This window comes from Entelurus aequoreus, linkage group LG08 (genome assembly GCF_033978785.1).
Source record: "Entelurus aequoreus isolate RoL-2023_Sb linkage group LG08, RoL_Eaeq_v1.1, whole genome shotgun sequence".
In the NCBI taxonomy this organism is placed as follows: Eukaryota; Metazoa; Chordata; class Actinopteri; order Syngnathiformes; family Syngnathidae; genus Entelurus; species Entelurus aequoreus.
The window spans coordinates 51,884,118-51,897,648 of record NC_084738.1 but is presented as its reverse complement, the minus strand read 5'-3'; the positions used below and the strand labels follow the sequence as shown (position 1 = coordinate 51,897,648).

General features: G+C 43.3%; 1 protein-coding gene across 3 annotated transcripts; it reads right to left on the bottom strand.

The window, feature by feature from the left end:
• Window positions 1-433: 433 nt before the first annotated feature.
• On the bottom strand, window positions 434-3,133 carry LOC133655139 (uncharacterized). 3 transcript variants are annotated; one of them, XM_062055065.1, is made up of 9 exons: window positions 3,097-3,133; window positions 2,656-2,991; window positions 2,336-2,453; window positions 2,091-2,182; window positions 1,908-1,985; window positions 1,744-1,818; window positions 1,504-1,644; window positions 1,230-1,300; window positions 434-572 (listed from the first exon to the last, which is right to left on the bottom strand). In XM_062055065.1, the coding sequence occupies exons 2-9, from the start codon at window positions 2,816-2,818 to the stop codon at window positions 564-566; spliced, it is 747 nt and encodes a 248-aa protein (XP_061911049.1). In that variant the 5' UTR covers window positions 2,819-2,991; window positions 3,097-3,133; the 3' UTR covers window positions 434-563. The 3 variants fall into 3 exon arrangements, with proteins under 3 accessions (XP_061911049.1, XP_061911048.1, XP_061911050.1); XM_062055064.1 differs by lacking the exon at window positions 434-572 and having other exon boundaries at window positions 1,042-1,300; XM_062055066.1 differs by lacking the exons at window positions 434-572; window positions 1,744-1,818 and having other exon boundaries at window positions 1,042-1,300.
• Between the last annotated feature and the right edge of the window lie 10,398 nt (window positions 3,134-13,531).

Sequence of the window (13,531 nt, the reverse complement as noted above, 5' to 3'; positions counted from 1 at the left end):
ACTCCGCACCCAAGATCAAAGCCTAACCTCCCGCCGCGGACCAGCAACGGACTCATAAAAACCCTGGCTCATCTGGCCGTTTTGGACCCCTTTATCTTATTTTCAAAATCCCTTCTGTTCTTGCTGTAGGATAAAATAGGAAACTAAAAAATTCACTAAGCCCTACTACAGCAATATAGGCTTACATATGCATTGTCTTGTATTTTTAAACTAACAATATTGTCAATAGGCAGAAACAGAAAATGGTCAATTTACTCTATAAAGTAAATATATAATATATAAATATATATATAAAAAGTAAATATACGTATTTAATCTATTAGGCTACAACTTCAAGGAAACGCTGCTCCATGCACAGCTAACATATCAGAAAATGAATAACTGGTGAATGACAAGAAGTCCAATAAAAGGTTGTTTATTTATACATATACATCTCTATTCCTACTGAGGAGGTGGAAGCGGGACTCGTCTCCTCGTTGCCCGATCCCCCGCCAAGTTGAACCACCTGATGCCGTGTTTGGTGACCTCAGCGTCCGTGGCTGACCTTGTCAACACATTTTTACTCACAGCACCTGTAATCAAACAAGATTACAAGACAGATACGTTTATGTTTATGGTAGGAAGCATCCAAAGCCAAGTATGCTTACACAATACAAAATATGTGATAGGTATTAAGGAGATTACATTTGAAAAAAAAACATGACTTAAAGTTACTGGAGGTGGTTAAAATAAGGTGCGTAAACTATGAATTTGTGATCAGGGTATAGGTGTGCAAGACATCCAAAATGTTTAAACAATATCGTTATTTGGTTCCTTGATCAGAGTACTTGTTTGGCTCTGTTGGATGACGGCGGCGGGGGGTTGGGGGTGGGGGGCATAAATAAATATCCATAACCCAACTTTGGGAGGTTGACATTGTTTTCTTATTATATTTGTACTATCATTCTATGTTTGTATTCGTGTAGGCCAGGGGTGTCCAAAGTGCGGCCTGCAGGTCATTTTTTAATGGCCCCAGGGCACATTTTTTAAAAATATGATCGAAATAAATAAAAAACATTAAAAGTGGTATTTAAAGAGCAAACAGGTGAAATGTAACAAGAAAATGTAGCAATGTTTACTCTAATCACACAAAGCTGCCATGTAGGCTGTTTCTTTCTTTAAAAAATAATAATGAATCAAAATCAATGTCATTATGAAATATTGACCTATTCAAGGCTTAAGAAGTTTACCTTCGCAATCAGCTGGTCTTGGTTGTGCTTAATAGTTTCCAGCAGGCTAAGGATGTGGATTACCTCAGGCGCTGTTGACAAACAGCAGTATAAAATTAACATGTTTCAGTGTTTATCCTCATTACTCATAATCCTGACATTAGCTATTGACCTTAGTTAATGACAAAAGTTATTGACAAAGTTTGAAGAAAATATGTGATTGCTTGTGAATTTGAATTTTTTCCAAAATTTGTGGCACAGAATGACCATCCGGTATTTGTCAGTTATTGCTCACCAGAGCAGGAAATGTTGTCGGCCATTCTTCCCCCTCGCCATGTTGGCCTGTAGGCCAGGCTGGATCCAGGCTCCTCTGTCTGCCACATGTTGAGGGCTGCTGGTGAGGGGGGTGGAGGGAGTCGAGGAGGGACTGCCGTTCCTAGTGAGGTGGGCATTGTGAGAGAGCCATCAGTTAACCATGACTGGTAATACCCAAGGGGCCTATCTATACACTAATATTTCAGAGATCAGTCCCTACCTTGTGTAACTCTCTGCATGTTTAATGCAGGTGCTGGTGAAGGCATATGAATGCGTCCATCCCCATGGTGAGGTGCTAAGGGAGATAAATTGGTATTAAATGGTTGTGATCTGTTAACCATGGTTACTGGATGCTGAGATATTATTTCGGAGATCAGTCTTTACCTAGAAAGTTATCTCCAGTTGAGGAGTCGAGTTGACAAGTACTCATGACTCTTGCTGGCACTCGGCGAGACGGTGGAGCTGGGAGAAGGGATACAAGGAGAGGGGAATATCTTTAGCACTAAGAATGTTAACCATATCTTTTGGTGGTTTTGTTGTTTTCGATGTTAAGAGATTATTCCTTACTCTGCCTGTGCAATTGGCTTGCCAACCCCAGAGATGTGAGGTCACTATTTCCCGGGTCTTCTTCGCTATCATCTGAGTCCCCGAGACGATGGCTGTTGGGTAACCATATCATTAGGATTATTGCAATACCAAAATTGCCAAATATACATATAGTACAAGCATCTCTGGTCTATTTTTGAATGCTACCGGAAATAACCTTCCTATTACTGTAGAAACATGACAAAAACAAGACGGAACACACTTACACTGGCTTCCTGTTCCTTTTTTCTGGCAGCTCCTCGTTCTCTGCCTCAGATTGCAGGTCTGAGGTGTCGCAGCCCTTTCCATATTGTTGCATTATTTTTAATGCGTCTTTGTAATTGTCTAAAATTGAATATGTTAAAATGAACATGAGTTTCAAATTAGCTGTAGAGCTGAACAGAATATTATTATTATTGATGATGATAAATCAGGTCTCTCTCTTACAAGAGACCTGGTCAGAACATAGACACAATAGGTTATTTCAAGCATAAAGAGAAGCAACTATGACGTTATTTTTAAACAAGAAGATTATGAATTTGCATACCACAAGTTCGGACAACAGAAACGTCAAATCTTGGCCAGTTTGGCTCATGCTGCTCCTCATTTAAAGCTGCCCTTTCAATTCTGTCGGTGTTTTTATAGCTGGGCCAGAAAACCATCCTATCATCATACCATCCACTTGGGACAACCGCAATGTCCCTGTTCATTATAAATTTAATCAGATGAAAAGGCACCCTTAATGTAGAAAGAAAGAAAAGGGGTATTTATTCATCGTCAAAGGAACAACGTGGACAAAAGCATGCACAGGTGTTAGTGTATACAAATAAGCAAGTAAGATGAGCTGAGATTTTACCTGAATGGTGCCCCAAGGTGGTAAGAACTATAAGAAAGGTAAAAGTACAGGTCATAATAGTCAGAACTTCAGCTCAATCGTAAAGTAGGGTTTGAAATTATGGGTGTAGTGTATACAGAGATCAGTCCCTACCTTGTGTAACTCTCTGCATGTTTAATGCAGGTGCTGGTGAAGGCATATGAATATATCCTTCCCCATGGTGAGGTGCTAAGGGAGATAAATTGGTATTAAATGGTTGTGATCTGTTAACCATGGTTACTGGATGCTGAGATATTATTTTGGAGATCAGTCTTTACCTAGAAAGTTATCTCCAGTTGAGGAGTCGAGTTGACAAGTACTCATGACTCTTGCTGGCACTCGGCGAGACGGTGGAGCTGGGAGAAGGGATACAAGGAGAGGGGAATATCTTTAGCACTAAGAATGTTAACCATATCTTTAATATTAGTGTGGTGGTTTCGTCTACAACGCTAAATATATCCTGTGGTGTACCTCAGGGATCAATATAGGACCTAAATTATTCAATGTCTAGATAAATGACATTTGTAAAGTTACAAAAGATTTAAAGTTAGTATTATTTGCGGATGATACAACAGCGTTTTGTTCAGGAGAGAACACACAGAAGATAATACAAATAATAACAGAAGAAATTAACAAATTAAAAAGATGGTTTGACAAAAACAGACTATCTTTCAATCTCAGTAAAACTAAAATAATGCTATTTGGTAACAGTAGAAGAGAAAGTCAAACACAAATACAAATAGACAGAATAGAAATTGAAAGAGTAAATGAAACCAAATTTCTAGGTATAATGATTGATGATAAATTGAACTGGAAATCTCAAGTAAAAAATATACAACATAAAGTAGCAAGAAACACGTCAATAATGAATAAAGCAAAACATGTTCTAGACAAAAAATCACTTCATATTCTCTACTGTTCACTAGTGTTACATATCTGAGTTATTGTGTAGAAATATGGGGAAATAATTACAAAAGTACACTTCATTCATTAACGGTGTTACAAAAAAGATCAGTTAGAATAATATATAATGTTGGATATAGAGAACACACAAATCCTTTATTTATTGAATCAAAGATACTGAAATTCCACGACATAGTGAATTTGCAAACAGCTAAAATTATAAACAAAGCAAACTATAACCTGCTACCCAAGAATATACAACAATTCTTCTCAAAAAAAAGAGGAGAAAAATCATCTTAGAGAGAAATGTAATTTAAAACATTTGTACGCACGTACAACACTTAAGACCTTCAGTATATCAGTATGTGGAATTAAATTATGGAATGCATTAAGCAAAGCAATCAAATAATGTACTAATATGATCAATTATTTATGCTTACATGTGGAAATAATAATAATAATAGTAAATAAAATAATAATAATAAAAAAAGGTAAATAAAGCATAAAATAGTCTCTAATAAATTAATTAAATAAAAAACAGCATATAAAATATATACATCAGCAAATAACAAAAATATAGATCAAGAAAAAGGATCCTTAATATGTGCAGCAATTTTTCCCACTCACATCACCTCATTTTATATTTTTTTTCTACAATTAACTATGCCAAAAAACACATAGACATACCTTTTTTGTTGTAATGGAAACAAAAACAACATGGCGTCACACACAGCTAGTCCACAGTAAACAGGATCTCGAGCTCCACTAAAGAACAAAGAAAGAAATAATACACACTCATATTAATAGCAAAGAACGTCTGTTTCCACTCTGTTAACGTTACGTTGTTATAACGAAGTAATAGCGACCTGGGCCTAAACAACACTGACAATAAAGTAATACGCTTTCGTTTCAACCAGTTGGAAATATGTGGAATATCGTAGCATGTAACCTACACACATTCACAGCGTCTAACAAAAGATAGCCTAAGTTAACTGTATTGAACCGGCTTCACAAAACACAGATAAAAGACAATTTTACAATAGCACGGCGAAAAAATGACCGTCGTTGTGTGGGTTTTTTGACGAATAACACTCTTTTCCACTTTTCTTCGCTCGGGCCTCACCTCCCGCGTGCAGCCATTTCGAATTTTCTGAATACGTGACGTCAGGCGCACGTCCCCATGCAAAGCATTCTGGGAGGCGGCGCTGGAAATAAAAGCCTTTTTTTACAGAATATAAAGTTTTACTGCTAGTCCTATTATCAAACAACGTCATTACAATCATACATAAATGATGATGGAAACACAAAGGCCGATCTTTACTGCGAATGTAGCAATAAATCAATAAATCTATACTTACGTTCGTGTTCCAGCAAATAAAGTCCAGAGATCTTGGCTCATGCGCGTACACGCTAGTAGGCGCGTCCACGTCTGCGGGTGCAGACATTGGTCGGCTCAGCGCGCGTAGGCGGAGCCTATAACTCTAGGCGGCGCGCGCCGGTTTAGTTTGTCGCGTCCGCATATGCGAATCAGACACGAGTCCGCTCAGGATCAGCTGTCTGACCGTACAATTTTCAGAGGCGGAGCTGTATCCTCTAGGCGGAGCCAAAACGAATGTGACAGTAACGCGGGTTGGGCGACTTGAAGGCGGATCCGTATAGCAGTCTTCTGCTGTGTGGGGTCTCCTTCAGCTTTAGCACTCTGCATTTCCAGAGCAGGTCACTAAACTTCCTTAGTTTTGTGTAGTCTTTGGATGTGATTTTGGGGAACATATCAATTCTTTTGAAGAGTGTATCCTCATCACTTCAACTGAGCCATAACATTGCTCAAGCCTGCCCCACATCATATTGAGACCTTTAGTTGGGTTGTTAATGTGTATGGCTCTAATTTGTTCTACATGTTCAGAGGATTCTTTGCCAAGCCACTTTAACATCAAGTCCATCTCCTCACTTGTTGTTAAATCTAATCCATTTATTGCATTTTTAAAGGAGCTCTGGAATTTTGAGGCTTGTCGTTAAATTGCAGTAGTCCTGTTGCTACTATTTCCCAGCGAGCAAAGTATCTAATGAAGTCACTCACATTAGAGATTTAGGCTCTTGGCATGAAGGCCGGACTTTGATTGATTGATTGATTGCGACTTTTATTAGTAGGTTGCACAGTGAAGTACATATTCCGTACAATTGACCACTAAATGGTAACACCCAAATAAGTTTTTCAACTTGTTTAAGTCGGGGTCCACTTAAATTGATTCATGATACAGATATACACTACCAGATATATACTATTATCATAATACAGTCAGCACACAAGATAATCACATTGAATTATTTACATTATTTACAATCCGGGGTGTTGAGGGGGAGGGGGGTGTTAGGTTTGGTTGTTATCATCAGTCATCAACAATTGAGAACAGAGAAATGGATATTGGAACATTGTAGGTCTGACTTGGTAGGATATGTACAGCAAGTAGTGGACATAGAGAGAGAGAGAGAGAGAGCTCAGAAGGCATAAGAAAAAGTATCTGCATTTGATTGTTTACATTTGATTATTAACAATCCGGGGAGGGTGTTAGTTTAGGGTTGTAGCTGCCTGGAGGTGTACTTTTATTGCGGTTTTGAAGGAGGATAGAGATGCCCTTTCTTTTATACCTGTTGGGAGCGCATTCCACATTGATGTGGCATAGAAAGAGAAGGAGTTAAGACCTTTATTAGATCGGGATCTGGGTTTAACGTGGTTAGTGGAGCTCCCCCTGGTGTTGCGGTTATGGCGGTCATTAACGTTAAGGAAGTAGTTTGACATGTACTTCGGTATCAGGGAGGTGTAGCGGATTTTATAGACTAGGCTCAGTGCAAGTGCTCGATGAGGTTTTGTTAAATCCGATTGCTCTGAGCTTATCCAACAGTATAGCCTGGTGAACGGTGTCAAATGCCTTCTGAAGGTCTAGCATGACCATGCCGCAGTATTTGCCCGCGTCCACCTCATGTTTGATGTGGTCGGTCAGATAGAGAAGGCATGTGTCAGTGGAGTGGTTAGTTCTGAAGCCGGATTGGAATTTGTATATGAGTTTATTAGTGGCAAGGCAACTATCAACCTGTTCATAAACGATTTGTTCCATTACTTTCGAAATGGAACTGAGAATAGAAACAGGTCTGTAGTTGCCAGGTTCCAATTTGCTTCCTTTTTCAAAGAGGGGAGTTACTCTTGCTATCTTAAAATCTTTTGGTACTTGGCCTTGTGTAATTGATAGGTTTATTATGTGCGTGATGATCGGGGCAATGATGAAGGCAGAGTCCCTGAGGAATCTGGAGGGAATATTATCAAGGCCGGTGGCCTTGTTAGGGTGGAGCGCGCTCAATTTTTTAAACACCTCATCAGCTGTGACCATTTCTAATTTGAAATCATCGTTGGATACTCCTAGCTTTCTGTAGAAGGCTTTAATGTGTTCTACACCAAAGCGACCAGAGTGGTGGGACAGCTTCTTGACAAGAGTTGCGGCTATGCTGGTGAAAAAGGCGTTAAGTCTGCTAGCTACCTCCATTTTGTCTGTAATGAGGGAGTCACCCTCCTTGATGCTGATGTTGGTGAGTCTTGTTTTAAGTTTCTGGCTGCAACCAGGAAGCTTGTTGTTGAGAATTTTCCAGAGCTCACGTGGCTTATTCGTGTTTTCCTCTATTTTGTCGTTAATGTAATTTTTTTTTAAGGATTTAGTCAGGTTGGTTGACTTATTTCTTAATTTATTGCATTGCTTTTTGAGAGTTGAAAGGAGTAATTTGAGGTTGATATTATTGGGTTGTTTATCTACTTCTGTTTTACATTTTTGGTATTCAGAGTATTTCCTGTCTCTGTCTTTTATGGCAGCTAATAGGTCCGGATTCATCCATGGTTCCGAGCGGGCTTTGATCCTGACTGTTTTCACGGGAGCCATGTCATTTAGTATCTTTAGGAACGCCGTTTTGAAGCGATCCCAAGCGACATCGACCAGGTTGCTCGCGAGCACAGGGGACCAGTCCCACTCATCTAATTTTAAATTGAAATTGTCATTGGAGTATTTTTTGAGGGATCTGGATTGGGCTGTTATGTGGCCATTGGCTTTAGGTTTAGCTATTTTACGGGTGCAGAAGGTTAGATAGTGGTCGCTAAGACCACAGATCATGACCCCACTATTTTTTATTTTAGGCCGGTCTGACGTGAGAATGAGATCTATGGTTGATTGGGTGGAATCACACACCCTTGTGGGTAGCGCTATTAGCTGGGAAAGACCGTGCAGATTACAAAACTTGCTGAAGGATCTGAAGACAGGCGCATCTTTGCGTTGAATATCTGTGTTCAGATCCCCAGTTACAATTTTCTCCATGTTGTCTGTCCCCGCCAAGCATTCTTCCAAAGCCCCATAGAAATCACTCTGATTAGGGGGTCTATAAACAGTCCCTATTAGTACCGGCTTAGCATTTTTAAATTTGATTTCCGCCCACACAGATTCCAGGTCATTGTGGTTAAGATCAGTGCGAGTTATGTATTTAATATCCTGGTGAATATACATACAAACGCCCCCACCGTGTTTATTCCTATCCTTTCTGATAACCGAAAAGTTTTGTATTTCTATCTCTGAGTCAAAAATACTTTGATCAAATTTGGTTTCAGAGAAACACAAGATTTTTACCTTCGTGTTGAGGAACATTTCTCTGATTTGGTCGAGTTTGGCTCCAGAGAGGCTGTTCACATTAAGGTGGATGATGTGTAGTCCACTGGAACCAAAAAGAGCATCAGAGTCCGCTGTGTTGTGGTACTAACCAGAAAAATTGTTGGTTATTATTGCTGTTGCAGTTGAAGAGCAAGGAGAGAGGCATATTGATCGTCCTCCAGGTGAAGGGGGAGGGAGAGAAAGGGGGAGGGGAGGGAGAGGGAGGAGGAGGCCAGGTAGGGTTGCTGGGGGATGGGTTGGGTTTCCTTTTGGCGGGCTTTTTTGAAGACAAAGAGAAAGAGAATAACGAAAATGTTTGTGTAAAGGCGCCTCTAAATCCCGTGTATGCCGCGTCCTCGGCCGTCCGGGACCGGGGAGAGGTCGCGTGGACCCCCGCCATCTCGTGCAGTTCCCCGCAATCACCGATGTCTGGGTCGCCGTCCACCGCAGCCGCCGCGTCGTTCACCGCTGCTGAGTCGCTGCCTTCTCTGATGACCGGGTCGTCCTCCACCGCCGCCGCCGAGCCTCCGACCGTGTCGATGAACGGGGCGAAGTCCTCCGCCGAGCCGCCGACCGCTGGAGCACAGGTGAGCTTGAGCTGAGACGAGCCGGTAGCCGAGTTAGCTTCGATGGCGACGCTAGCTAGCATGCGGCGGTACATGTGGTCAACGATAGTGTCTGTGATGCTGACTGTGACGCTATTTAATTTCGGACTTTATAAATATATATATAAAGCAATTCAAAGAGAAAATGACACATCAAGGTACAAGTGACTCTGATTTCACGGGAATTACCTTGTTATCAAAAACACACCAGTAGGATGGATTTGGCTGCGGCAGCCAGGTGGCAGCAGGTTATCGCTCGTCCGTACCGATGGTACTTGGGCTTCTATGCCCCCTGGTAGGGTCTCCCAGACAAACAGGTCCTAGGTGAGGGATCAGACAAAAAGCAGCTCAAAGACCTTTATGAGAAGTACAAATCGAGGACCTAGATTTTTCCTCGCCCTGACGCGGGTCACCGGGGCTCCCCTCTGGAGCCAGGCCCAGAGGTGGGGCACAATGGCGAGCGCCTGGTGGCCGGGCCTGTCCCTATGGGACTCAGGCTCAGCTCAAAGAGGCAATGTGGGTCCCCCTCCAATGGGCTCACCACTCATGGGCTGGGTCATAGAGGTTGGGTGCAGTGTGAGCTGGGCAGCAGCCAAAGGCAGGGCACTTGGCGGTCCAATCATCGGCGACATAAGCTAGCTCTTGAGACGTGGAACGTCACCTCGCTGGGAGGGAAGGAGAAGTTCCGGCTAGATATAGTTGGACTCACTTCTACGCACAGCAAGGGCTCTGGAACATGTTCTCTCTAGAGGGGCCGGACTCTCTTCCACTCTGGCATTGCAAGCAATGAGAGGCGACAGGCTGAGGTGGCAATTCTTGTTGCCACCGGCTCAAAGCCTGCACGTTGGACTTTAACACAGTAGACGAGATGGTAGCTTCCTCCGCCTTCGGGTTGGGGGACGGGTCCTGACTGTTGTTTGTGTTTACGCACCAAACAGCAGCTCAGAGTATCCACTTCTTTGGATTCCCTTGAGGGAGTACTGGAGAGTGCTCCCTCGGGTGATTCCCTTGTTCTGCTGGGGGGCTTCAATGCTCATGTTGAGTGAAACCTGGAGAGGCGTGATTGCGGAAAATGGCCACCGGGATCTGAACCCAAGTGGTGCTTTGTTATTGGACTTTTGTACTCGTCACGGATTGTCCATAACAAACACAATGGGTGTCCATATGTGCACTTGGCACCAGGACACCCTCGGCCGCAGTTCCATGATTGACTTTGTAGTTGTGTCATCGGATTTGCGGCCTCATGTTTTGGACACTCGGGTGACGAGAGGGGCAGAGCTTTCTACCGATCACCACCTAGTGGTGAGCTGGCTCCGATGGTGGGGGAGGATGCCGGACAGACCTGGCAGGCCCAAATGCATTGTGAGGGTCTGCTGGGAACGCCTAGCAGAGTCTCCTGTCAGAGAGAGTTTCAATTCCCACCTCCGGAAGAACTTTGAACATGTCACGAGGGAGGTGCTGGACCATTTTCCGTGCCTCTCTTGTCGAGGCGGCTGATTGGAGCTGTGGCCTCAAGGTGTTTGGTGCATGTCGTGGCGGTAATCTTAGAACCCGCTGGTGGACACCAGCAGTGAGGGAAGCCGTCAAACTGAAGAAAGAGCCTATCTGGGGGTGGGGGGAGCAGTTTACTGTCAACACCGTGTATTGTGTGCTGCTGACCTCTACTGCGGCTGTTGTGGATCGGTGGAGGGAATACTTCAAATACCTCCTCAATCCCACCAACATGTATTCCTATGATTAAGCAGTGCCTGGGGAATCTGTGGTGGGTTCTCCTATTTCTGGGAGCTGAAGTTGCTGAGATCGTGAGATCCACAGGCGGATCGGTGCGGCATCATCAGTAATGAGGACGCTGTATCGATCCGTTGTGGTGAAGAAGGAGCTGAGCCGTAAGGCAAAGCTCTCAATTTACCGGTCGATCTACGTTCCCAATTCACCTATGGTCATGAGCTTTGGGTTATGACCGAAAGGACAAGATCACGGGTACAAGCGGCCGAAATGAGTTTCCTCCGCCGGGTGGCGGGTCTCTCCCTAGAGATAGGGTGAGAAGCTCTGTCATCCGGGAGGAACTCAGAGTAAAGCTGCTGCTCCTCCACATTGAGAGGAGCCAGATGAGGTGGTTCGGGCATCTGCTCAGGATGCCACCCGAACGCCTCCCAAGGGAGGTGTTGAGGGCAAGTCCGACCGGCAGGAGGCCACGGGGAAGACCCAGGACACATTTGGAAGACTATGTCTCCCGGCTGGCCTGGGAATGCCTCGGGATCCCCCGAGAAGAGCTGGACAAAGTGGCTGGGGAGAGGGAAGTCTGGGCTTCTCTGCTTAGGCTGCTGCCCCCGCAACCCGACCTCGGATAAGCGGAAGAAAATGGATGGATGGATGGATTTAGTATGACAGTTTTACTGTCATATTGAGTAAAACAACTAACTTGTGTCTTTGCAAACCTTACAAAATATATTGTTTCTAGTTAAACTCACAAAGATACATTTCTCCAGGCATTATTAGCCATTTTCATGTGTGGTTTAGGAGTTATGTTTAAATAACTGTCAGATTGAGTTTGACAGTATACTGTCATAGTGAGAAAAACCCATATTTTGTATTTGCAAACCTTACAAAAACAACTGATTCTAGTTAAACTCACATGAATACAATATTACACGCATTTTTAGACATAATGCATGTTTGCTTTTGGAGTTATGTTTATATAACTTTCATATTTAGTATGACAGTTATACTGTCATATTGAGTAAAAAAAACTAACTTGTGTCTTTACAAACCTTACAAAATATTTTTTTTTCAGTAAAACTCACAAAGATAAATTTTCCAGGCAATATTAGCCATTTTACATGTAAAATAATAAATGATAAATGGGTTATACTTGTATAGCGCTTTTCTACCTTCAAGGTACTCAAAGCGCTTTGACAGTATTTCCATATTCACCCATTCACACACACATTCACACACTGATGGCGGGAGCTGCCATGCAAGGCGCTAACCAGCAGCCATCAGGAGCAAGGGTGAAGTGTCTTGCCCAAGGACACAACGGACGTGACTAGGATGGTAGAAGGTGGGGATCGAACCCCAGTAACCAGCAACCCTCCGATTGCTGGCACGGCCACTCTACCAACTTCGCCACGCCGCCCCATGTGTGGTTTAAGAGTTATGTTTAAATAACTGTAATATTGAATGTGGCAGTAAAACTGTCATTATGAGTAACACCTAATTTTTGTATTTGTAAACCTTACCAAAATAACTGATTCTGGTAAAACTCACATAGATTCAATATTACAGGCATTTTTAGACATATTGCATGTTTGAATTTTGGAGTAATGTTTATATAACTTTAATATGTAGTCATATTGAGTAACACATCCAACTTGTGTCTTTGCAAACCATACAAAAGATCATTATTCTAGTAAAACTAACAAAGATACATTTCTCCAGTCATTATTAGCAATTTCGCATGTGTTGTTTAGGAGTTATGTTTAAAAACTGTCATATTGAGTGTGACAGTATACTGTCATAGTGAGTAAAACCTAATTTTTGTATTTGCAAACCTTACAATAAAACTGATTCTAGTAAAACTCACATAGATACAATATTACGCTCGTCCATCCATCGGTACTTGGGCTTCTATGCCCCCTGGTAGGGTCTCCCAGACAAACAGGTCCTAGGTGAGGGATCAGACAAAAAGCAGCTCAAAGACCTTTATGAGAAGTAGAAATCGAGGACCTACATTTTTCCTCGCCCTGACGCGGGTCACCGGGGCTCCCCTCTGGAGCCAGGCCCAGAGGTGGGGCACGATGGCGAGCGCCTGGTGGCCGGGCCTGTCCCCATGGGACTCAGGCTCAGCTCGAAGAGGCAATGTGGGTCCCCCCTCCAATGGGCTCACCACTCATGGGCTGGGTCATAGAGGTCGGGAGCAGTGTGAGCTGGGCAGCAGCCGAAGGCAGGGCACTTGGCGGTCCAATCATCGGCGACATAAGCTAGCTCTTGAGACGTGGAACGTCACCTCGCTGGGAGGGAAGGAGAAGTTCCGGCTAGATATAGTTGGAATCACTTCTACGCACAGCAAGGGCTCTGGAACATGTTCTCTCTAGAGGGGCCGGACTCTCTTCCACTCTGGCATTGCAAGCAATGAGAGGCGACAGGCTGGGGTGGCAATTCTTGTTCCCACCGGCTCAAAGCCTGCACGTTGGACTTTAACACAGTAGACGAGATGGTAGCTTCCTCCGCCTTCGGGTTGGGGGACGGGTCCTGACTGTTGTTTGTGTTTACGCACCAAACAGCAGCTCAGAGTACCCACTTCTTTGGATTCCCTTGAGGGAGTACTGGAGAGTGCTCCCTCGGGTGATTCCCTTGTTCTGC

What these genes read in the sequence shown, in the direction of transcription:
- LOC133655139 (XM_062055064.1), bottom strand. Translation starts at nt 2,818, where the DNA reads ATGAACAGGGACATTGCGGTTGTCCCAAGTGGATGGTATGATGATAGG. An exon ending in AAGCCAATTGCACAGGCAGA is followed by an intron (nt 1,986 to 2,090) that starts GTAAGGAATAAT and finishes CCCTTCTCCCAG; the next exon opens with CTCCACCGTCTCGCCGAGTG. An exon ending in AACTGGAGATAACTTTCTAG is followed by an intron (nt 1,819 to 1,907) that starts GTAAAGACTGAT and finishes TATCTCCCTTAG; the next exon opens with CACCTCACCATGGGGATGGA.